The sequence below is a fragment of the Rattus norvegicus genome, chromosome 19 (genome assembly GCF_021556685.1).
Source record: "Rattus norvegicus strain SHRSP/BbbUtx chromosome 19, alternate assembly SHRSP_T2T, whole genome shotgun sequence".
Classification (NCBI taxonomy): Eukaryota; Metazoa; Chordata; class Mammalia; order Rodentia; family Muridae; genus Rattus; species Rattus norvegicus.
Window position 1 is genome coordinate 20232157 of NC_141552.1, and position 22880 is coordinate 20255036.

The window sequence follows — 22880 nt, forward strand, 5'->3', positions numbered from 1 at the left end:
AGCACGCATGGGATTATTTCTATCTTTCTGTACCTGTTGAGGCCCGTTTTTTGACCAATTATATGGTCAATTTTGGAGAAAGTACCATGAGGAGCTGAGAAGAAGGTATATCCTTTTGCTTTAGGATAGAATGTTCTATAAATATCCGTTAAGTCCATTTGGCTCATGACTTCTCTTAGTCTGTCTACATCTCTGTTTAATTTCTGTTTCCATGATCTGTCCATTGATGAGAGTGGGGTGTTGAAATCTCCCACTATTATTGTGTGAGGTGCAATGTGTGTTTTGAGCTTTAGTAAGGTTTGTTTTACATATGTAGGTGCCCTTGTATTTGGGGCATAGATATTTAGGATTGAGAGTTCATCTTGGTGGATTTTTCCTTTGATGAATATGAAGTGTCCTTCCTTATATTTTTTGATGACTTTTAATTGAAAATTGATTTTATTTGATATTAGAATGGCTACTCCAGCTTGCTTCTTCTGACCATTTGCTTGGAAAATTGTTTTCCAGCCTTTCACTCTGAGGTAATGTCTGTCTTTGTCTCTGAGGTGTGTTTCCTGTAGGCAGCAGAATGCAGGGTCCTCGTTGCGTATCCAGTTTGTTAATCTATGTTTTTTATTGGGGAGTTGAGGCCATTGATGTTGAGAGATATTAAGGAATAGTGATTATTGCTTCCCGTTATATTCATATTTGGATGTGAGGTTATGTTTGTGTGCTTTCATTCTCTTTGTTTGTTGCCAAGACAATTAGTTTCTTGCTTATTCTAGGGTATAGCTTGCCTCCTTATGTTGGGCTTTACCATTTATTATCCTTTGTAGTGCTGGATTTGTAGAAAGATATTGTGTAAATTCGGTTTTGTCATGGAATATCTTGGTTTCTACATCTATGTTAATTGAGAGTTTTGCAGGATACAGTAACCTGGGCTGGCATTTGTGTTCTCTTAGGGTCTGTATGACATCAGTCCAGGATCTTCTGGCCTTCATAGTTTCTGGCGAGAAGTCTGGTGTGATTCTCATAGGTCTGCCTTTATATGTTACTTGACCTTTTTCTCTTACTGCTTTTAATATTCTTTCTTTATTTTGTGCATTTGGTGTTTTGACTATTATGTGACGGGAGGTGTTTCTTTTCTGGTCCAATCTATTTGGAGTTCTGTAGGCTTCTTGTATCCCTATGGGTGTCTCTTTTTTTAGGTTAGGGAAGTTTTCTTCTATGATTTTGTTGAAGATATCTACTGGTCCTTTGAGCTGGGAGTCTTCACTCTCTTCTATACCTATTATCCTTAGGTTTGATCTTCTCATTGAGTCCTGGATTTCCTGTATGTTTTGGACCAGTAGCTTTTTCCGCTTTACATTATCTTTGACAGTTGAGTCAATTATTTCTAAAAATATGGAACGCTTCACGAATTTGCGTGTCATCCTTGCGCAGGGGCCATGCTAATCTTCTCTGTATCGTTCCAATTTTATTATATGTGCTGCCGAAGCGAGCACCAGGATAGACATTCTTTATCAGCAGGTCTCAGGGTAGAACTGGATATGTGACCCTGTTCTACAGCACTGTCCAGAGTGGTAAATGCAGCTTCTGAAGAGGAATGCAGGCCTGGCCTCTAGACCTCCACCTTCCAGGCCTGTCTGGAGAGCCTGATGCCCTGGCAAAAGAGACTCCTTCTCTCCAGAGGAGCACTGCAGTCAAATGACATATCAGTGATGAAAACTATCAGTCCCCAAAGGCATGCCACTGAGCAGAGATAGCCTCAGTCATGCACCTCTGCCCATCCCCAGTTCCTCGTGTCAATAACTCAACCCTTTCATGAACTAGATGGCAATACTTGAGGCAGGATGATCAGTAGTTTACTGGCCAATCTGGGCTCTATGAGACGCTCTCCCTGAAATCAGAGCCAGCAGGAAATTCAGTATGAAAGATCGTTGTAGCCAAGCTCAACAACCCGGTTCAGAGCCTGGGACCCCACACGGTAGGATAAAGTGACTCCCATGCTTTTTCCTCTACCTTCAACACTCATGCTTTGGAATGCACACCCCTACAATGAGATCAATACACATGGAATAAAAATTAAACAGAAAAATTAATGAAGACAATGCAGACAATGTTTTAAAGGATCCTGGGAGTCCTCACTCTGCACTTCCCTTTCCTTTGCCTTGGGAACATCACCTGCACCAGAGGCTGAGACTTCCTGAAAGAGAGAGAGGAGAGATGCACTGTTCATTCCGCTGGAGCTGTGCAAAGACCAGAGCCACCTGTCTTTTCCTGATAGTGGGAGCTGGGCCCAAGTGTGGGCTGCTCCTACTAGAGGAACCACAAGAAGAGGACCACCTTCCTCAAACCTTCCTGGAAGTCAGAGTACGGGCTATGGACTTCCCTCAATCCTCAGAGGACTCTCTTTCAGCGATGGCTCAGAGCCTCTTAGGACAGAGAGGGACCAGAGCTTCCCCCCAAAGCAAGATTCCGGTCTTATCTGACAGGTATGAGGGCTTAGGGATGGGACAGTGGATGTGACAAGTTTACATGTAGCACAGGGGCTAGGTTAATAAAGAAATCAAAGAGGAAAGAAACCTTGAAGATTCCTCATCTGTTCTTTTTTGCTCTATTCGTAGGGATGAGGTGGCAGTGTGGGGTAGAGGACTAGGACACAGCACAGCCTTCTCTGCTCATGGTGAACTTTCTAGGCTGCCTGGTCACTGTGACCAGCATCTTTTCAACTGTGCCATTCTACTACCAAGGCTGACACAACTGGTACACCATGTAGCAATAGGACTGTACTGACTTAGGCACATTTGGAATCACACAATGATCATGTGTCACAGATGGGTTTCTTTTTTTAGAAAAGGATTAAAACAAAAACTATTTATTTTGTCCATATGAGTGAGTACACTGTCCCTGTTTTCAGACACAACAGTAGAGGGTAGAAGATGAGATTAGAAATGGTTATATGACACAGTGTGGTTGCTGGGAATTGAACTCAGATCCTCTGGAAGAGCAGTCAGTGGTCTTAACCACTGAGCCATCCCTCCAGCCCCAGTATATTGTATTTTCAATGTTGTTTGTTTTATATCTTTACTCACGTATGTCTGTATGGCGTTCTGTGAGTACAGGTACTCATGTGCTTGTGTAAAGGTCAGGGACAACCTGAGCACAGATCCTCACCTTCTACCTCTCGTCCATGGCTGTGTATGCTAGGCTAGCCCTTCCCTCTAATCCTAGAGACTGTCCACTTTAGGCTCCTATCTCCCTGTGGGAAGGGCTGGATGACAGACTCTACTGCATCCAGGTTTGTGTGGCTTCTAGGGACCTAAACTGTTGTTGGGCTTGTTCAGATGAAAATAAACACCATTTCACAGCCCTGGCTGGGCCAGGCAGCGCACGGGTCTTTGCTGCTCTTGCAGAAGACTTGAGTTCAGTCTCCAGCACCCGGGTCAGGTGGCTCACAACCACCTGAGACTCCAGGTCCAGGGACTTCCAAGCTCTTCTGGATAAACCTACATGGCAAAAGCAGGGCTGGGAGCTGGAGGCTTCTGGTGTTGGCTTCTCCATGCAGTAGGGGGCAAATCATGGGCATGTGAGGTAACATGGAACCCTGTAATTCTACAAAGTCCAGAAGCTCCTGATTTCCCTCATGGTGCCCTAGAGCCTGTCCACCACACATGGAGGCTTCAGGAACATGGCCTTTTCCTGACCTGTATGGACTCTGCATCCTCACTCTCTACCCCCTGCTTTTCGGGGTTGGAAGTCTCAGGTGTAGGAGGCGCCTACCATAGGCCTCTTCTCTCAGCATTTCAGCATTTTACCCACTTGACCTTCACCGAGCATCCTTTGCTCTACACAGTTACCTCAGCCTGTGACCCTCATCCTCCAGACTCTTGTGAAGCAAACACCCATGGGTGTGCAGCTCTCATAGTTAGCCAGGCTAAAGGGTAAGGCAGCAAATCCTTCATGAACTCTACAGCTCCTGAGGCCTAGGAAAATGTCTATACCGGGGCTAAATTCATGCTGCCCTGTAAGACTACATTTTTCCTTTAAACAGAAGGATGTGTGGTGGTGGTGGCACAGGCCTTTGATCCTAACACTTGGGAGGCAGAGGCAGACAGATTTCTGAATTCAAGGCAGCTTCCTCTACAGAGCTAATTCCAGGTCAGCTACACAAAAAACAACACTGTCTCCAAGAGTAAAACAAAAAGAGAAAGAGAGAAAGAAAGAAAGAAGGAAAGAAAGAAAGAAAGAAAGAAAGAAGTGAAAGAAAGAAAGGAAGGAAGGATTCATGTTTTGTATACAATGAGATGCCTGCCTGTCTATACCTGAACCACCATGTTAACTATAACTCTTGTCACATCTGTATTAATTCAAATACTGAAGGCCAAATGGTTAAATCTTAATGACTATACAATTGGGGGGTGGTGCTGAAGAGATGGTTGGTTTAGTGGCTAAGAGCATAAGACCAAGGTTCAGTTCCCAGTGTCCACATGGTGGCTCCTATTAACCTGTAATTGCAATTCTAGGGAATCAGTCTGTACTTCACGGGCACCACACATACCACATGGTGCACAAGCATTTATTAGGTGAAACACTCAGGCCCATAAAAATAAGTAAATAAAATATATGGTTAACAGACACTGTGATTCAGGAAGTTCTTAGTGACTTTGGTTATCATTTCTCTCTCCCAGAGACCTGTCTTCCTCATGCTCAGCCTCCCTGGCTTCTAGGACATTTCCTAGCTCTATGGAGCATGAAGTACTCAACACCATAAGCCAAGCATTGCAAAGCCATCTGCACCTTCACTGCTACACCTTCTCCATGGCTGTGTCTAAAGGGAGAGACTTGGAATCTCACAGATGCAAGGCCAAACCTGTTGGGCTATGTGAGCCCAGCCACCCAATAGTCAGATCTACTCTGTCCTTGGCTATGGCATGAGGCTCTTAAGACAAATTAATCTGAAGGATCTCAACAGCTATGCTGTTAGACCTCTCATTGCTCTGCCCGACCTACAAGCTCCTTTACTGGCTCAAATTCACACCTGAACTCCTCTCCTGCCTCAGCCACCATCAGCTCTTCTACTCCTCTCCACCTGTGCTCTGTATAATCCACACTAAGGTGGACGTTAACCTCTTGTGGACCTCCAGATGTATGCTTGTGATTACTCTTCATTGGCTGTTTTGTATAGGTAGGCAGGTTCTTCTAGTCTCATGCAGAACACTGCTCACACATTTTGGATCTTACAACACCCTCTTGATTGAGAATCCTGACTAATGACTGACTGAGCCTTCCATCCCTGAAGCCACCCTCTGTGTCCCAGTACAAGATGAGAATCCCCACCCTAACCCCTGGTGTCCACTTTCATCTCAGAAGCTAGACTCTGCACTGCCCATTACCTTTTGGTTCTCTGCCTCTAATTCTGTTAAATAGTTCCTCTCTTCTTTAAAACAAATTCATTTTGTTGTTTATTTTTTGAGACAGGGTTTCTCTGTTTGGCCCTGGCTATTCTGACAGGCTCTCTGTAGATCAGACTTGTCAGGAAACCAGATATCTGCCTGCCTCGGCCTCTTAAGCACTGGGATTACTGGATTGTGCCAGCATGTTTAATTAAAAATTAATTAGTGGCAGTGCATGTTGGCACATGCCTTTAATTCCATGGATTGGGAGGTAGAGGCATTGTGAGTTCCAGGACAGCCAGGGCTATAAATTTACACCTTGTCTCAAAGAAAACAAGCCAAAAATGAAACAAAAATGTTGCAATATGGTCTTAGGTATGTAACTGAGTCTGTTCTTGAACTCTGAATCCTCCCACTTTCACTCAGGTGCTAATCAGCAGGCTTCTGTCTTGACTTTCACTGTGCACTCAGGGCTGCCAGGACTGTTACCTCTCCCAGTGTAACTCCTGACTCTCTCATCAGCATCATCACAAAACTCCTGCTAAGAATTAAGGAAACCTGAATTCTAAGGAACAGTCGGAGCTCCAGTATTTCCAAAGCTCACTCTAATACAGATGGATCCTATGCTGCAGTAAAATGGTCACAGCTGGAGGTCTTAATTCCAGGACTTGGGACAGAGGGGTTGGAGGATCTTGAATTCAAGGTTATTTTTATGTTACAGTGTTGCTCAAAGCAAGTTGGGCTGCTACAAGATACCCTGTCTCAAAACTATACCAAACACACCTAAAATGAAACAGAGGAGTTTGAGTGGGCACAGATGGGAAAGCTCGGCACTTTATGGCTAAGCCACCTGCTGCCAGCACCAAAGTCCATGCACAGCCCCAATTCTGAGCTGTGTCTGGGACCCCACTTAGGAGCACGCACCAAAGTAGCTCAGATCCAGGGCTTTTGGTCTAAGAGGATTTAGGCAGTCACACTTTGGATGCCAGTTCTCCAGCTCAACTGCCTGTCAGCCCAGGATCTGGTCTTAGTCATGGCTTGGCATCCCTAAATTCCTCCCAGCTGTGCTCTGAACTCACCCTGTGCCCCGTTCTGATGACTCTGCCATTCTCCATGGGAGTAGCCTCAAGAAGTCCCTCACATCTGAAGCACCACTCTGAGTGCACTAAATACTGCAGGGGAGGGGCGTGGCCAGCAGAGCACCCACCCCTTTCAGCTGTAGAACATTTAGCTCTAGAGTGAGCACTGCTGTGCATTGTGGATCTTAAGCAGTATTCCAGCCTTGGCCTGGGAAGAGCCGTTGATACCCACACTTTCTGGGGTGACATTGTCTCCTGAGGATAGAGTCAGGTGAGGAGCGGCAACTGATGTTCATGAGAGACAAACTTTCTTCACCACCTGCCCATGCTGGCCCTAGGATCTGGGCTTTTTGGGTGACATGAGTGTTGAGCCCCCCAGGTAGATGGGTTTTCAGGGGTCAGGTGGTTATTGTCACCAAAGGTATCCACAAGGATAAGTCATACTGTACTAATTCCCATATTAGATCCCTTCTCATGGGTCACAGAGGTCGTGCTGGGTCCTAAATGTGGACCCAGGTTCCTGGCACTTTTGAAGAGACTGGTCAGGGCGCAGGCTTCAGGACATTTTGTTTGAATTATTTTGGGGGATTTTATTTTTACTGTTGGGGGCAAACCTAGGGCTGCCATGTGCTGGGAAAAGGCTTTGCCACAGCTGTAGATCATCCCTAATTATAAACTCCTAAATTCTCCCAATCCTGGAACTTTCTAGGTCCCTCACATGATGCAACCTTTGGGGGATTCCTCACATAGAATCATGGGGTGGATTGCATCCCAAAGAGAGACAGTGGGAAATGTTCCCCAGTGTCTGCCTGTGGCTGTGGTGATGAGAGTGGATGTAGTGACCAGTGGATGGCAGGGCCCATGTGAAACCCTTTTGGTTTCCACTTGAGTGGAATCTTCACCATGCTTTTTTTTTTTTTCTTGAAACACAGGTTGGCCTGGAACTTACAGTCTTCCATCACTCTGACTCAGTTTCCCATGACTGGGATCACAGGCTTAAATTACTATGCCCATCTTTCTTTTTTTGTATTTATAAATCTTCTAAAAGCCAGAAGGATATAGAATTTAAAATTTTGCGGTCCAAGGCATTTCCAACAGGGGATTCTTGACCTAGGAGTGTCCAGACCAGTGTTTATTGTGTGGCTACTTCATTCCCATAACAGCTTATTTTTGACAAAGAGTTCCAAGGTGTGATGTCACTGGGCATCAGGCGGTGTCCCAAATAGCAGCACTGACTCAGGTTGTAATTTAGGCTGGAGAAACTTACTAGGACCCTGGTAATCCTAGCACCCTGGGGCCTCACATGTCCTTAGTCTGATCTAGTGATGAATCAACTGCTCTTGAGGGTGGATTGGAATTCTAGTCACTGTGAGGCAGGAGCATTAGTATCCTACAGCCACTCTGGGCTCCATAGGAAGACCATGTTTCAATATAAAAGGGGTCACCTGCGAGTTCTTACTGTCTTCCCTGAGGCCTTCCTGCTGGAGTTAGAATAGCTGTCTCACCAAGTTGAAGTAGAGGGCAGAATGTTGGTGCCTTCTATAATGAGGACTAGTAACAGATAGTCTATGGAAATTCTAGAAAGTTCTACAGGTATTTATGTCCTGTGCATGGGAATTGCTGGCTTCCCTGTGTCCTTTGCCTTTAATTTGCAGTCCATGGGGCACCTGGGAATGTCCCCAAACCAGGCTGCACACAGGGCTTGTCCCATGATTCTCACTTGCACCCAGTGCCTGCCTGATTGTCATAAGTCTGACAGAGCCACTGTATGCTCACCTGACACCTGCAGAGAGCACTATATGGGACCCTACCATCCCCACACTGCCCATCAGTGTCTACAATGTCCCTATATGGCACTGAGATGATCTAAGCTGCTTCCGGCCTATGTGCTGCATCAGAATCTGACCATTCCTAATTTCCTCCTCTCACACCCACACTAGAAGCCCTGTACCCACACTAGCCCCAGCTGGCCTGTTGCCTACTGACATCTCATGGACTCTGCCCCAATCCCCTGCCCTGCCCTGCCCTGCCCTGCCACAATCCCCTGCCCTGCCCTGCCCTGCCCTGCCCTGCTGTGCCCTGCCCCAAACCCCTGCCCTGCCCCAATGCCCTGCCCTGCCCTGCCACAATCCCCTGCCCTACCCTGCCCTGCCCTGCCCCAATCCCCTGCCCTGCCCTCACTCAGCTGACAATGTGGACATCTCAAGACAGTCACTGGACAATGGCTGACACACTTGTCTGAAGACTGGAAATGTTTCTCGATCTTGGAGAGGAAAGAAGGACCTTCCAACTACACTGGCCTCTAAGGAAGTTTATTCAGGTGAGGAATGACAGGAACTGTTTTGTCTCACGTCACACATGTCAGTAGAAAATATCCTAGGTATTGGATGGCGCTGTTAGCATTAACAGAACAAAGCACATAGTGTTGGGAAGATTAATAAATTATGAGTAGGATTAGAAAACCCCAAGCCTCTTCCAGGTCCTAAGAGAGCAAAAAATACCACCAAACATAGCATTAATGTGATAGGTTGGTTAAATCTAGTTACTAGATTCTAGTGTGATACCTATGACTTTTTGTGTCATGCTCAGCTTATAATGACTAGAGGACCTAAGCTTGAGAGTCACCAATGCCTCTCCCTTGCTTCTCTAGCTGCTGAGCATTGAAAAGCCCTAATGAGACAGCATCTGTTTGCAGACATACTGGATAAGTCTTCTGCACTTTATCTCTCTGAGTCACCTCCACTCTCAGTAAGTCAGTTTAATTCCATAAATTGTAAATGAGTCACGTGGAAAATATACTTTCTCAATACGATCACAGATTTCCATGTAAAAGGTGAAACATGAACTATCCCACCTAAGTTCTGGGCTTGCACAGACCTGCTCTGCAAAAGAAACATGTGGTCACAGCTGCAGTCTGCATTCACTATGGATGCTCTTGAGGACCTCCCTAAACTGCATAGATTAAGATAATTATCTTGCTTTCTATCAAAAGAATTCATTATGCCAAGTTGGCCTGTAGAAGGAGGCTAGTCTCTTCTGTATTTTATCAGATGTGCATAATCTATATGATCATCGATAGTAAGTGAAAGCTCTGTTTGGAATTGAAACTGAGTGATGCTGGAGGATGATGCTGAATGCACAATGAGCAGTGGAGGCACCAGAGCCCGGTGTGGATGCCTAGCAGGCTACCACATTGAGCAGGCACCCCTCAACCACCTGTACACACAAATCTCCTGAGATCTCTCTCCTTAATGGGAGATGATGGCGTCCATCTAGTATAGCACATGCCCTGGAAGGACAAAAGCTACCTACAGGAGCTGTGGTGATGGCTCACAGGTTAGAGCATCTGCTGCTCTCTCAGAAGAGCCACATGGTCCCTAACAATCATCTACAATGGGGAATGCTATTCCCTCTTTTGGATCATGAGGGAAATGCACTCAGGAGTGGCCCAGACATACATTTGAAAAAAAAAGATCCATTGAGTTACATGATAAAAATAAATATAATCAGCAACAATAAAAAACACAGCATATGAATGATCAAGTGAAACAGCACCTATAAAAACCTATTTCCCAAAATGACGTTGATGGTCATTATCTTTTTGGTTTAATACTAATGCTGTATTGTAAGAAAAACCGAGGCACATGGTTCTCGATTAGGATTATTCTATATTCCTTTGTGAAAGTTGTCATTTTTTCTGCAGCTCTACAGGCATGAGTGTGTGTTACTCAATATCTGGGCAAACAGTCAATAAGGAATGGGTGTTGTAGACTGATATAGATTAGGATGAGCAGAACACATGACAGCATGGATACAGTATGTCAGTGATTACATCATAAAGTGTGTGTCCATAAAAAAAGTCACATTATCCACACAAAAGACACTATCACCCTGTGTACAGCTTGGTGGCTTTAAATTCCCTATTTACTCATGCTGCCTGGACCATGCAAAGATCCATATCCAGCTGTCAGTTCTAAGTCTACAGGAGGGGAAAGGACCCTTGAATAAGATGGTCTTAAGAGTCAAGAGTTACAAATCAATTTTTATTCATAAGGAATACAATTTACAGGCATAAAATGAACAACTAAAATGGTATAAAAAATGAAAAACAGTAACAAGAATATATAACTATGAAATAACAAAAAGAAAACTTCAATGAAAATCATAACCAAAAATATTTCTTAACAGCATTTTCTTAATGAACATTTAGAAACACAGTTGTAGTGCTGTTTCTCCTCTAGGGAGATGTCAAGGCAGTCCCCTCAGATGTCTCTCAAATGGTGTTGTCGGTATGAGAGAGGAGAAAGACCTCAATGAGACAGGCTGGCATACGGATACATAAATTTAGGGTCTCTATACAATGAGGAAATTAACTGAGAAGAAGAATATTCTCCCCAAAAAAGTCTTTGACTGTTGAGGATTGTCGTCAGCAGGGAACTCCTGACAGAGAAACTCACTCTTCAGGGGGCTGTCTTCTTGGGATCTGTCCTATTCCATGTCTCCTGCAGTTCCTGAGACCTGGGAGGAGAAGGCAGCTATTAAGACACTGATTTAGTGGGGACACGCATACCAGGTGTCAAGTTGCTGCCTTCTGTCCCTTCAGCTGCATTGGACAGACAGCACTGATCTTTTCACTGAAATCATTGCTGATATCTCTGCAGCCTGGGGAAAGTCACCAACAACCCTCACAGTACTGTGGGAGAACAAGCTGCTCCTCAAACTTCTACCAGTGAAAACCAAGAACGGGGAAAGGAGAAGAGACCTAACTGGGTTGCAGGAAGAAAGTAGAAGGCCACATGATACTGAGATCAAAGCCAATGACCAGGACTCATTTGCCATTTGCACTTGGTTCTTATCCCTACAAGGTGCTTCCAACCATCACATGACCCCTGTATGACCTTTGTCACACGACCAAGAACTCGTTCAAAACTCTTCATAGCATCCAATCTATGACAGGGAGATGCAGTCATGTGATATGTTATTCCTCTGTCACCATTTCTGGACTGCAGTTTCAAAAAGGGCAGAGAAGTGTACTTGCCCATAATTCAGTTTCTGAAAAGTGGTTAACATCCCAGAATACTTGTGCATAGACAGAGCAATGAATAACTCTATCACATGAGGTGGGTGACTGATTGGGTGTGGGGAGATTAGAAAGATGATAGGGGAAGCAAAGATGTATCCAATAGGCAAATGGTATCAGACATTGTTAATCTGACTCAGCTGCTTGTTCCTACCAAATTTTGCTGGGTCTGGAGGTTGCTGGTCTTCTCCTGTTCGTCTTCAGCATTCGGGTTCAACTCAAACAAATATCGCTCTAACTCCTTGCTCTCCTGCTTCAATGTGACCAACTTCTTCTTCATACATGCCTGGTCCATCAGGAGCCGGCTGTGCAGGTTGCTGGAAACACACTCTGCATAGTAAGATCCTGAAGCCTCTTCCTCCCATTCCAACTGCCAAATCCCACAAACTCCACCAGGACCCAGATACCCATAAAGACTTCATAGAATACATCTCCATACATGTAAGGCTGCTCCACAAACAGCAAACGGCCAATCCAGGGAAGAATAAATTGTTTTTGTGACCCAAGCACCTAACAGTCCATGTCTCACCAAAAGAACAAGGAATCTACAACTATCCATGAAAGCCCAATGCATCTAGGCAACATCAATTAGTAGGCAGTAAACAACCACAAGAGGACAGTAGAACCAAGGGAGGTCATGCTAACCATGTGGTCCACACATTGAGCTTTGTTAAACCTGGTATGACCCCAGAGGCCCAGGTCGGCCTAATAACACTCTGATGCCTGAATCAGTATAGTTCTATCCAGAGCCTTCTAAAGATGCATAGACACTGTGCTGAGAAGTCACAGTCTCTTATGGAACTGAAACTGAGTCCAAAAGACTCACGGCACAGTGATATTTAAACAGCACAAGACATGGACCCAGAGCTGCAGGCTCTCCAGTCCAGAACAAAGAGAGGCAGCAATGGATATTCCACAAGTGATGGGCCCTTTTGACCAGTACTTACCGATAGAAGTTAATCTCCTTCTTGAGCTCCTGAAATTTCTCACGATGTTCAATGTTCTTTGTGTCTAAGTTGTGCAGTAATGACATGACCTCTTTCTCCTTTATCTTCAAGTTTTCATAAAATGGATTTGGCCTGAAGTAGGGGCTGGCCCCAGGAAGATAGAACCCAATGAACATCAAGGTTTAGGATTATATGAACTCAGGCTATGTCTTGTATTACCCCAGCCCTGGAAGGACACTTTCTGAATTCTACATATTTGGATCTTCTTCAGCTTCAGAAACTTGGAATTGTGTGCCCAGGACAACAGAAGCTAAGCACCCAGATAAAGGGTTCCCTGGCTCACTTTTTTCAATCAGGAGGGCTGGATCTGCATTCAAACCTGTTATGCTGTCAAGAGCCTAGGCCACAGAGCTTACCCAACCACACACACACACACACACACACACACACACACACACATCCAGAAACCTCTGATTTCATTTTTCCTGTTTTGACAAGTGGAATGCTACAAGCCGAATAACTAATATTCTAGAGGCAGACAGTACACATAATTCTGGAGATGAGACCAGATATTGCCACAAACTTATAATCTGCCTAAGGCATACAAATGTATAGACAAATGTGACTACACAGGCAAAGAACTGTGCTGTTGAAAGTGGGGCTTCCAAAATAAAGCACTTACACCTCCATGAAACTATTATAAAGGTAAATCCTGAGGTCAAAAAACAGACCCCTAAATTCCAAAGGTGGAGGGATAGAGAAACATATAAAGGTTGTGCACATGCATGCAGAGCTGTGCACACACAGACACACAAGCTGGGGCACACCCACAAGAAAAGAAAAGTAAGGTCTCCAGCTCCGAAAAAAAGAACCAAAAAAAAAAAAAAAAAAAGAAAAAGAAAAGAAAAGTAAACAGACTCAGAGAATGAGAAAGAGAGACAAATATGGAAAGAGCACAATGAGAATCAGTAGAAATGCATGCACCATTACTGTCTCAGAGTGTAAGGCACAGAGACAAGAAGGAGCAGGCCAGAGCCTCAGGCCTTCTACTTAAGCATTGATATGAACACTGTGGGGCCTGTCACCTAAGGCTGCTGCCAGGAGATGATAGCGTTCAGTCACCTTCCTAGCAAGCACAAACACTCTCCACAAACTCACAGCACCCAGAACCTTGCAAAACTACCACCTGTCAAGGGCTTTCCAATTGTACACTGGGAACTTATGCTCCAGTGACTTTATCCCTGAAATCTTCACTCAGATTGCAAGTTCAGATTTTCAACAGGCAGAATCAGAGAGTCCATTTTCAATCTCACTCCTCAGTAAGGGTCAGGTTCTGAATCTCCTATCTATGGGAGATGAGGTTTAGAACAAGTTCGTTTGTTTGGAGCAATGCATACCTCTTGCTCATGGATCCACCTGTCACATAAAGGAGGCGATCTGTCAGCTCATTTCTCTCCTTGGTAGTTAGCTCCAGTTCTCTATTCAGCCTCTCCTCTTCCTCGTTGGCCTGCACCTTGTTTAGGACATTTTCAGGGGATGACGTCTGTCTGCAGGCCGCTGTAGGTAGAAGAACACAAGTGAACCCGCATAAGGTGAATGCATAGAGCATACACAGACCACAGTGAGGTCCAAACAGGAGAACATGCTTGGAAGCCAGTGTCACTGCAAGGAGTTTGGTCTATGTGTAAGAGGCATCCTAAGTGGATCACAGTTCCCCCACTACTATATAGAGACCAAGAGATATAAGCAGCCAGGTGTTCCCTATGCCCGCCCACACAGGCTTACAAGTACCAGAGAGATGCCTTCTCCAGGATTATTATCAGGTACGCAGGCTACAACCTGGTTTCAGGACCCTCACCCCTCTGGTTTCAGAAGTCAGATCATCAATTCAGCATCCACAATGAATTGATTGATCAGGGATACTCAGATATCCTACACTGTTACTCTAGTCCAATAACTTTGCATTAAAAAGTCATGTAGGGGGAGGACATGGTCAACAGATTTATTAATTCCCCCTACTGAAATGACAAATGCCCCAGAAGTGCCAATAGGTTACAGGCTCTTTCTCTACCTGCTCCATATAGTTTGGCTACTGTAGAAAAATATCTGCCACACAGAACCTCTAATATATGAAGGTAAGATTGGCCCCGTCAGCCAGAGGTAGTCACAGGAGTTCTAAGAATATAAGGTCATGGCCAGGAGCACAATTCTCTCCCTCTTACTACTGTCAGATAGTCACTGAATTTAAAGAAGCAATGAAAGTGAAGTACACTGATGCCCTGTTTAATTCAGAAAAGTTATACCATCCATGACTACTTATGGTGTTATTATATCAATTTAACATACCGAATGCACTGTAAAAGTAAAGACTAGAAGTTCACCCAATAATAGCATAGGCATTGCCATATCCTCCATGTGGTTATGGAGAAACTAATAATGTGAAAACCTTGACTTTCAGGAATTGTGATAATCATGGAATTCAATATCTGTGGAGATGTTCCAGTGGTTGTGGCCCATTGCTATAAAGGCCAGCTGAAGGCCCCCACACTCACCCCTGAGAGGAAGCTCAACATACACTGCCCAGAACTTACTCCACATTCCCCATGTCCTGTGTCCATCATTACCTTTAGGTTTCGTTTGCTTCACTCTAGACTCTTCTCTATCAACATCAACTCTCCCAAAGCGCCTACATAGACGGGCAAACATGTCTGTGGATATATCCTTTGGACACTAAAAGAAAAAGTAGGGAATTGGTTGTCACAACGATACTGGTGACATCTAGGGATTCCAAGAAGTCTCTAGGAGACAATAGAATGTCCACGAAGGGACGGCTGATGTCATGGAGAACAGACTTTGCCTCCCTGCTAATGTTCTCCCTGTACTGAGCAAAAGCTGATGTGCCCTTTTCAGGAGACTTCCCTGTGGCATAGCCACTGAGCACCACATGCTTCCAAAGCCAAATTTGGCTCTAGGCTTGATTGGAAAAACCTAAGTCATTGCTATATATCTAAATGAGTGCTTCCTCCCCAATCCCTGCACAGAAATGTTTCATCCTACCTCAAATTCTCCTCAGTCAGCAATATTACCCATTAAAGATTACTGAGAAATCACACCAGTTACTATAAGTAGCCAAAGAGGTCTCCTGTCTCATCATGTGCAGGTGCATGAAATCACACCCAGAAATAGCCTGTAGGGTAGGTTGCGATGTGGGTGTGTATTATAGGTACAACCTGAAGCTTTGTGCTTAACATTTAACAGTTGCCACCGGATTCCTTAGGAGAAAGAATTGCATTCATTATGGTCCTGGCAACAATGTGGTGATCTGTTAGCAGAGGAAACTGAAATATTGGATCCACCAGTGAATGCACCCTCAGGCTGAGTGTGGGGCTCTCCTCTCTGCACCTAAGTTACAAAAGCAGTATTGCTTACAGGCCTCTCTAAGCTATAACGTCTGATTTCATCTGAAAAATAAAATAGTCAGCAATGTGTGTGTGTGGGGGGGGGGTACAGCCAAAGGAGTTGGACAAGCCTAGAGACATAACTCAGTGGACAGAGTAAGAAACAAGCATCTTCACTCCTGTTTCATGGATCACCCCACAAAACACAAACGCATCTATCCTACTAAAAAAAAAACAAGTTATTTTATTGAATGCATACACTAATACTGTTTACAGTATTGGTAGCAAAGCTCAGATTTTGGGGGCAGATCCATGACTTGAACTATCTTCCTGACAACATATAAAACAATAAATAAATAAATAAATAAATAAATAAATAAGAAAAAACAGAAAAATAAAAAAACACAAAAAGCACAAGCCTTTCATGTGAAGTTACAGAAGAATGATCCAGTGGTCACTTCTGACCAGGCCATTTTAGCTATGACAGTGCATAGTGAACCTTAATTTGATGGGTCCTATATAAAGCTTTGTGCAATATTGTCATTTTAACCAACCTCATGTAGAATATACATAACAACACAGGATATGATCACAATGTCCTTGCTGTGTATCAAGTTATTTTTCTATGTCCTTGATTGTCAGGCATATTACAGCAACAATCTGAGATGGCTGGTAGACTTGGAAGAAAGTGGATATGAAAGATCCCCGTTTGATATCAGTACAGCCATTTCTTACGAATGAGAATCTTTTAAGCTGGCCCTCGCTTAGCCCCTACACATTAGACAATAGACCAGAAAGTACAGAAAGCACATTCCCACCCACTCTCTAGGAAGCTGCCGGACCATAAGAACAGAGGGTACAGAACATATTTACTGCAGGGCAATTAGAAGACAGGAAACATCTCTGGGAAGCTGACTGACCACTATAGAAGTGAGATATCCTTGGTACTGAATGCAGCTGTGCTATAGGCTGACATAGCTATAGCCTTGTCCTGGGAACTCCAGAAGAGAAACACCTGCCAAGATAGATATCCTTGGTCCTTGTCCTGGGAACCCCAGGATAAGAAAACATATATCAAGTCAGATGTCCTTCATACTGAAATAGCTGCATTGATGTGGTTACGGCCTTATCCCAGGAATTCCAGGACGAGAAACATCTGCCTAGTTATCCTTGGCAGGAAATAGCTGAGCTAAGGAAACTGTGTAATCTTAACTGACATTTTAAGCTGTATATTTCTGTTGTTTGAGGTTCCTCACATCCCTCCTGCGTGAGGACCGTGTCGAGCCCCAGTGCATTGGTATCCCAAAGTAAACCTCTTGTTTTTACATCAAGACTGAGTCCTGTGTGTTCATGGGGTGGTGATTGTCCTCAGGACTGGAGCGAGAGTCTCCTCTGTCTGAGGGTCTTTCAGATAAAGCTATAGTTGTGGGTTACACACCTCAATTCTCATTGGCTAATGCTGTCCTCACAGTCCTTGGAGGCCCCTTTGTAAGACTACCTGTTGGAAAGTGGAAGCAGCTTTATTTGAGCTCAAAGTGAACAGGACGAGCAACTTAGAGAACAAGATGGGGTAATTGAGAACCTGTCTAAAAGCAGCACAGAAACCCACCCTTCATTCAAAGCATCATCTACCAATTCTTGAATTTTTACCATTCTCTGCCAACCAGTATTTCATTCAGGAAAGGTAGAAAAGAACTGGAAATGATCTTTGTATTCTAAGGACCTCGATCTGTCTTTCCTTAGGTCCACGTTAAGAACAAATGAAATGGGTATCACCATCTGAATAACTTAATATTACCTACTCAGCATTTCTAGCCTCATACTGTGCCTATGGCAATCTCAAGCTTCCCTGAGTGTTGCTGCCCCAGCAAGAAGAATGAAGTTCTATGGTCAATCCCCAGTGAACCTTTCAAGGGGTTAGAAGAAAGCCATCAGAGATACTGCACTTCTTTGTCCTTCGATTAAATCAAGATGATACAACGTGAATCTAGTGTACTATTCCACCACACATCTTCCTCACAACCCCACCTATCTGAGGTCATTGCTTGGCAGAATTCATGCCCCACCATCCGAGATATTTCTTGATTCATTGCTGCCAAGGGCCAGGTTTCCTGAGTTTTGTTTTTTATAGAATTGGGTGTAGTCAATCATAGTTGCCCTCTGTAAGAAATGACAAATATCTATAATAACTGAATATTCTGAAGGTTTTTATACTGGTTTTATTATACATATAACTGTGAAACGGAAAACATACATATTTCATCAATGAAATGAGTAAGATTGATTTAATGAACAGAAAAATGGATGGTACTTCAAAACTTCCATGATTACATATTATCTATTTAATTCCCTCCACAATAGCCAGAAACGGACATTATTATTTACTTAAACCGAGAAAATATTAATTGTTTGGCCTGCTTTTCTGAGCTTCCTTAAGGTATAGTTAATTGACAGAGCTGTGGTTTAAAATTAGGGTCCATATTCTTCTGTTTTAAATGTGTGCCTTTTCTTTCTATTTTTTTCTCCATCTTTATTAAATTGGGTATATCTATTTACATTTCAATTGTTATTACCTTTCTGGGTTTCCAGGCAAACATCCCCCTAACACCTCCCCCTCCCCTTCTATATGGGTGTTCCCCTCCTCATCCTCCCACCATTACCACCCTCCCCCCCCAACAAGCCCCTTTCACTGGGGGTTCAGTCTTGGCAGGACCAAGGGCTTCCCTTTTATTTCTAGTGGGTGCTGCTCTCCCTGCTCCGTGGGAAGTGGATGGGGGGAAGGCCCGGGCCTGAGGTGAGTTGGAACTGGGGTAGAAAGGCATAGGGCCTCCTAGGTGAGAATGCCAAACCACCACTGCTGCTGCAGCCACCATGGAGAAGCCTTTGTTCCTGCTGCAGGGAGGAGAGTCTGGTGCCCACAAGATGGCTGAAGGGGAGCTGAGAGTGGACGGCTTCATCACCCGCCTGCTGGAGGTATGAGGATATCGTCCGGGAAAAATTGTGCAGATGACTGGAGCAGAAGTCCGAGGGCTGTGTATCACGTCTCGTGAAATCTTTCTTAGCCAGCCAACAGCTGTGAACACAGGTTTCTTTTGGAGAGCAGGCCTGTGCAGGCCCAGAACCTAGGTGGGACAGTTCAAGCTACCCTTTTTCCATGGCCAATCTCAGATCATATTCAGAAAGTATTTCTTGGGCTAAAGAGATGGCTTAGTGGTTAAGAGCACTGACAGCTCTTCCAGAGGTCCTAAGTTCAAATCCCAGCAACCACATGGTGGCTCACAACCATCTGTAATGAGATCTGATGCCCTCTTCTGGTGTGTCTGAAGACAGTCACGGTGTACTTGTATATGATAAATAAATAAATAAATCTTTAAAAAAAAGAGTATTTCTTCCAGGTGATGGATTTTCAATTTATGGAATTGAACTAACTTACTCATGGTGGAAGTGACACAGAGAGTTAAAGTACAGAAGGAATAATCCAGAATGTCCACCAAAAGTTGCTGTCACACCAGGGCTTTTAAAAGCTCAGCTGCTAGAGAAGCAATGTAGTCTTTGGTTATTCTCAAGCTTAGGTCTTCTAGTCATTATAAGCTGACCATGACACAAAAAGAGTCATCTATATCAAAATAGAGAAGAGTAACTAGATTCACACCACACTATCACATTACTACTGTATTTGAGGTTCTCAGTTAATATCTAAGAACCTGGAAGAGGCCTGGGTCTTGCTACACAAACTCATGATTTATGTCCCCATTGTCAGCTGAGATTCTTCATGCAGCCTGGGGTCAAGGAGGTCATCCCACAAAGCACAAAACACCCATCTCAGATAAACATATATGGTTTACTGAATCCAAAACATCCATGAATTTCAGGACACAATTAAATGTTGAAACCTAAGGATAATAGATAGAGAAGAGAATTAAGATTTCTAGTTCATAGATCCAGTAAACACCTTCAACAAATCATAGCAGCAAACTTTCATAAGGTAAAGAAAGAAAAGGCAATAAAGGTACAACAAGCCTACAGAACATCAAACTAATTGTACCAGAAAAATTCCTCCATTCACATAATAATTAAAACGCTAAATGCACAGATCAAGAAAGAACATTAAAAGGGGTAAGGTATAAATATCTAGTAACAAATAAATTCAGACGTATCTGAATTACACCAGACTTCTCAACAGAGATTCTAAAAGTCAGAAAATCTTGGGCAGATGTAATACAGACACAGGCTCCTATATCCAGCATAATCATCAATCACCATAAAAGGAGGAACCAGGATATTTCATGACAAAACCAAATTTAAAGAATTCTTTTCTATAAGAAAGCACAACAGAGGCTAATAGGAGGAAAACTCCAAGACAATGAACTAAACTATACCCAAGAAAAACCAAGAAATTAATCTTCTCTCAATAATTTAAAAAAAGAGAAGCACACAAACATAATTTCACCTATAACCAGAAAAAGAAGAGAATGCAGCAAACATTGGCTTTAATATCTGAACAGATCTTCTTTCCCTAATCCCCAAGCTCCCAGGGGCCAAACTGCCAGCCAAACTGTATGCAAGGATGCTCTATGGTTCAAGGTGAGGCCTGTAGCCCCACCAAAGGCAGATCCTAGAGGTGTGAGGTGGGGATGGATATGTGTGGGTGCAGGAGCACTGTCACATAGGCAAAGCTGAGCAGAAACGGGATGTAAGGTTTGATGAGGGGAGTCTGGAAAGCAGGACAACAGTTGAAATGTAAATAAATAAAATAACCGATTAATAAAAAATAGCCAAAAATAAAATAACAAGTAAAAAGGTAAATGAAAATTAAACCAAACCAACCAAACAAACAAACAAAAATCCCTGTAGTGGATTGGCCTAATTCTGCTTGTATTTTAATGCTAATTTGTGGAACTCAGGACTGGTTAACCCCAAATAACTGACCCTGTTCCCAGTTAACTGTGATTATAAAGAAGCCAACAGCCAACAGCTGCACAGCAGAGAGATGGGGGAGGGGAGCTTTGAGGGCTTTGCTAGAGAGGATCATGAGGAGGGAAGAAGGAAGAAGAAGCTGCCAGAGAATAAAGGAAGAACATGTGTGATGGAGAGAAGAGAGGAAGAGGACAGCAGCCATGGTTAAGGGAGAGGAGAGCCTGGTCCTGAGGGCTGTCCAAGTGGAACAAAAACAGTCAAGATGCTACACAGCCTGTAAGAGTTGAGCGTTATTGTTTGGAAAGTAGATCTGATACCATGGAGGGCAGGCAGCTGCCCAGCTACTGTGCTGACGAATGCATACTAAAAATAAATTTAACAAAATATGAGTAACCAGTAAGACAGCTCTGTAGAGGATCCTAAAAGGAATACTTTAGTTTGAAGGGAAGGACAAAATACCAGAGAACACAGGGGATAAATTAATAAAACTAGGAAAGTTAATCAAAGAAGACTGGGAAAACCACAAAAATTAACAAAATGACAAAATTTAATACATAGGTTTAAATAATAATTACATATCACAAAACTCAATATCTAGGGTGGTGGGGCATGAATTCTGCCATGGTCTGAACTCAGAAAGGTGGGGTTGGGAGAAACATGTCTGGTTAAATAGTCCACCCACATTGTGTCAATGTGATTTAATCTAAGGACAAAGAAGTGGAGCATCTCTCATGGTTTTCTTCTAACCCCTTGAAAGGATCACTGGGGTGTGGCCTCAGTACTTCATACTTCTTGCTAGTTCAGCGAAACTCAAGGAAGCTTGAGATTGTCACAGCACAGTATTAGGCTAGATATACTGAGTAGATGATACTAAGTTGTTCAGATGGTGATATCCATTTGCATGTGTTCTTAATGTGGACCTAAGGAAAGAGAGATCAAGGTCCTTAGAATAGAAGGAACATTCCCAGTTCTTTTCTACCATTCCAGACTGAAAGGCTGGTAGGGAGAAAGTGGTAAATAATAAAGAATTAATAGATGATGCTTTGAATGAAGGGTTGGTTTTTGTGCTGGTTTTAGACAGGGTCTCAAGTATCCCATGTTGCCCTCTCCCTGGCTGGCCCGGTTCACTTTGAACTCAGATAAACCTGCTTCCACTTTCCAATAGATAGTCTTACAAGAGGGGCCTCCGAGGTCTCTGAGGACAGCATTAGCCTTTGACAGTTGAGGTGTGTAACCCACAACTATAGTTTTAGCCACTTTGTTCCATGTCTACCAGCTATTTCAGATTGTTGCTGTTCTATGCCTGACAATCAAGGACACATAAAAATAACCTGATAGAGAGCAAGGACATGGTGATCACATCCTTGCCTCTGCTGTATGTTCTGGATGAGGTTTGTTAAAATTCCAATATTGCAAAAAGCTTTATATAGGGCCCATCACATTAAGGGTCACTATGCAGTGTTTCATCTAAAATGGCCTAATCAGAACTGACCGCCAGACAACACTTCCTGCGAAGTTCCTATGAGAAGCTTAAGTTTTTTGTGTTTTTTCTTCTTCCTTCCTTCCTTCCTTCCTTTCTTTCTTTCTTTCTTTCTTTCTTTCTTTCTTTCTTTCTTTCTTTCTTTCGCTTCATAGGTTTAGAAGAATGTATTTTGGGCCACGGATCTGCCCCTAGTATCTTAGCTATGGATGTGATCAATCAGTGTTAGTGTGTGCATTCAATAAAATGTCCATTTTTGACTAAGGTAGATGGTTCTGTGTTTTGTGGGGTGACCCATTGTCAATGTGTAGTGAGTTGGGGCCCTGGGTATGGTCGCATACCCCCAGGACACAGGGGGTGCAGAGCAAAGGCATAAGAAACTGCACGCAGTTGTAAGCTTTATTAATCCTTATTAAGCTAAGAATATGCATTACTACAATTTTCATTGTGTCAAGATAACATAAGATCATTATTCCCAGGATACCAGGAACAATGAGGGAAGATTAAACAAAGAAAGACGAATAAACGAAAGCTTCTTCTAAAAATATTCATATAACAAATAACCTCTCTTATTATAATCAAAATATACTCACCATTACCAAGA

The 22880-nt window shown here is 43.4% G+C and overlaps 2 protein-coding genes and 1 non-coding gene across 3 annotated transcripts in view; 1 reads left to right on the forward strand and 2 right to left on the reverse strand.

Moving 5' to 3' along the window:
- Positions 1-22880, forward strand: part of LOC147999039 (disks large homolog 5-like) — a 144176-nt gene that overhangs the window by 66693 nt on the left and 54603 nt on the right. The window lies entirely within an intron of this gene.
- On the reverse strand, positions 1378-1484 carry LOC134483699 (U6 spliceosomal RNA). Its single transcript, XR_015644372.1, has one exon. It is a non-coding gene; the product is annotated as a U6 spliceosomal RNA (small nuclear RNA).
- Positions 10486-15248, reverse strand: LOC147999042 (disks large homolog 5-like). Its single transcript, XM_087595930.1, has 5 exons — positions 15106-15248; positions 13879-14038; positions 12482-12625; positions 11689-11851; positions 10486-10972 (listed from the first exon to the last, which is right to left on the reverse strand). Exons 1-5 carry the CDS (start codon positions 15185-15187, stop codon positions 10943-10945), a joined length of 579 nt encoding a protein of 192 aa, XP_087452056.1. The 5' UTR covers positions 15188-15248; the 3' UTR covers positions 10486-10942.

Excerpts from the sequence above, each read along its gene's own strand:
- LOC147999042 (XM_087595930.1), bottom strand. The coding sequence starts at position 15,187 with ATGTTTGCCCGTCTATGTAGGCGCTTTGGGAGAGTTGATGTTGATAGA. Across the intron at positions 14,039-15,105 it reads GAAGCAAACGAAACCTAAAG|CGGCCTGCAGACAGACGTCA; the intron begins GTAATGATGGAC and ends TTCTACCTACAG. Across the intron at positions 10,973-11,688 it reads TCCAGACCCAGCAAAATTTG|GTCTCAGGAACTGCAGGAGA; the intron begins GTAGGAACAAGC and ends TTCTCCTCCCAG.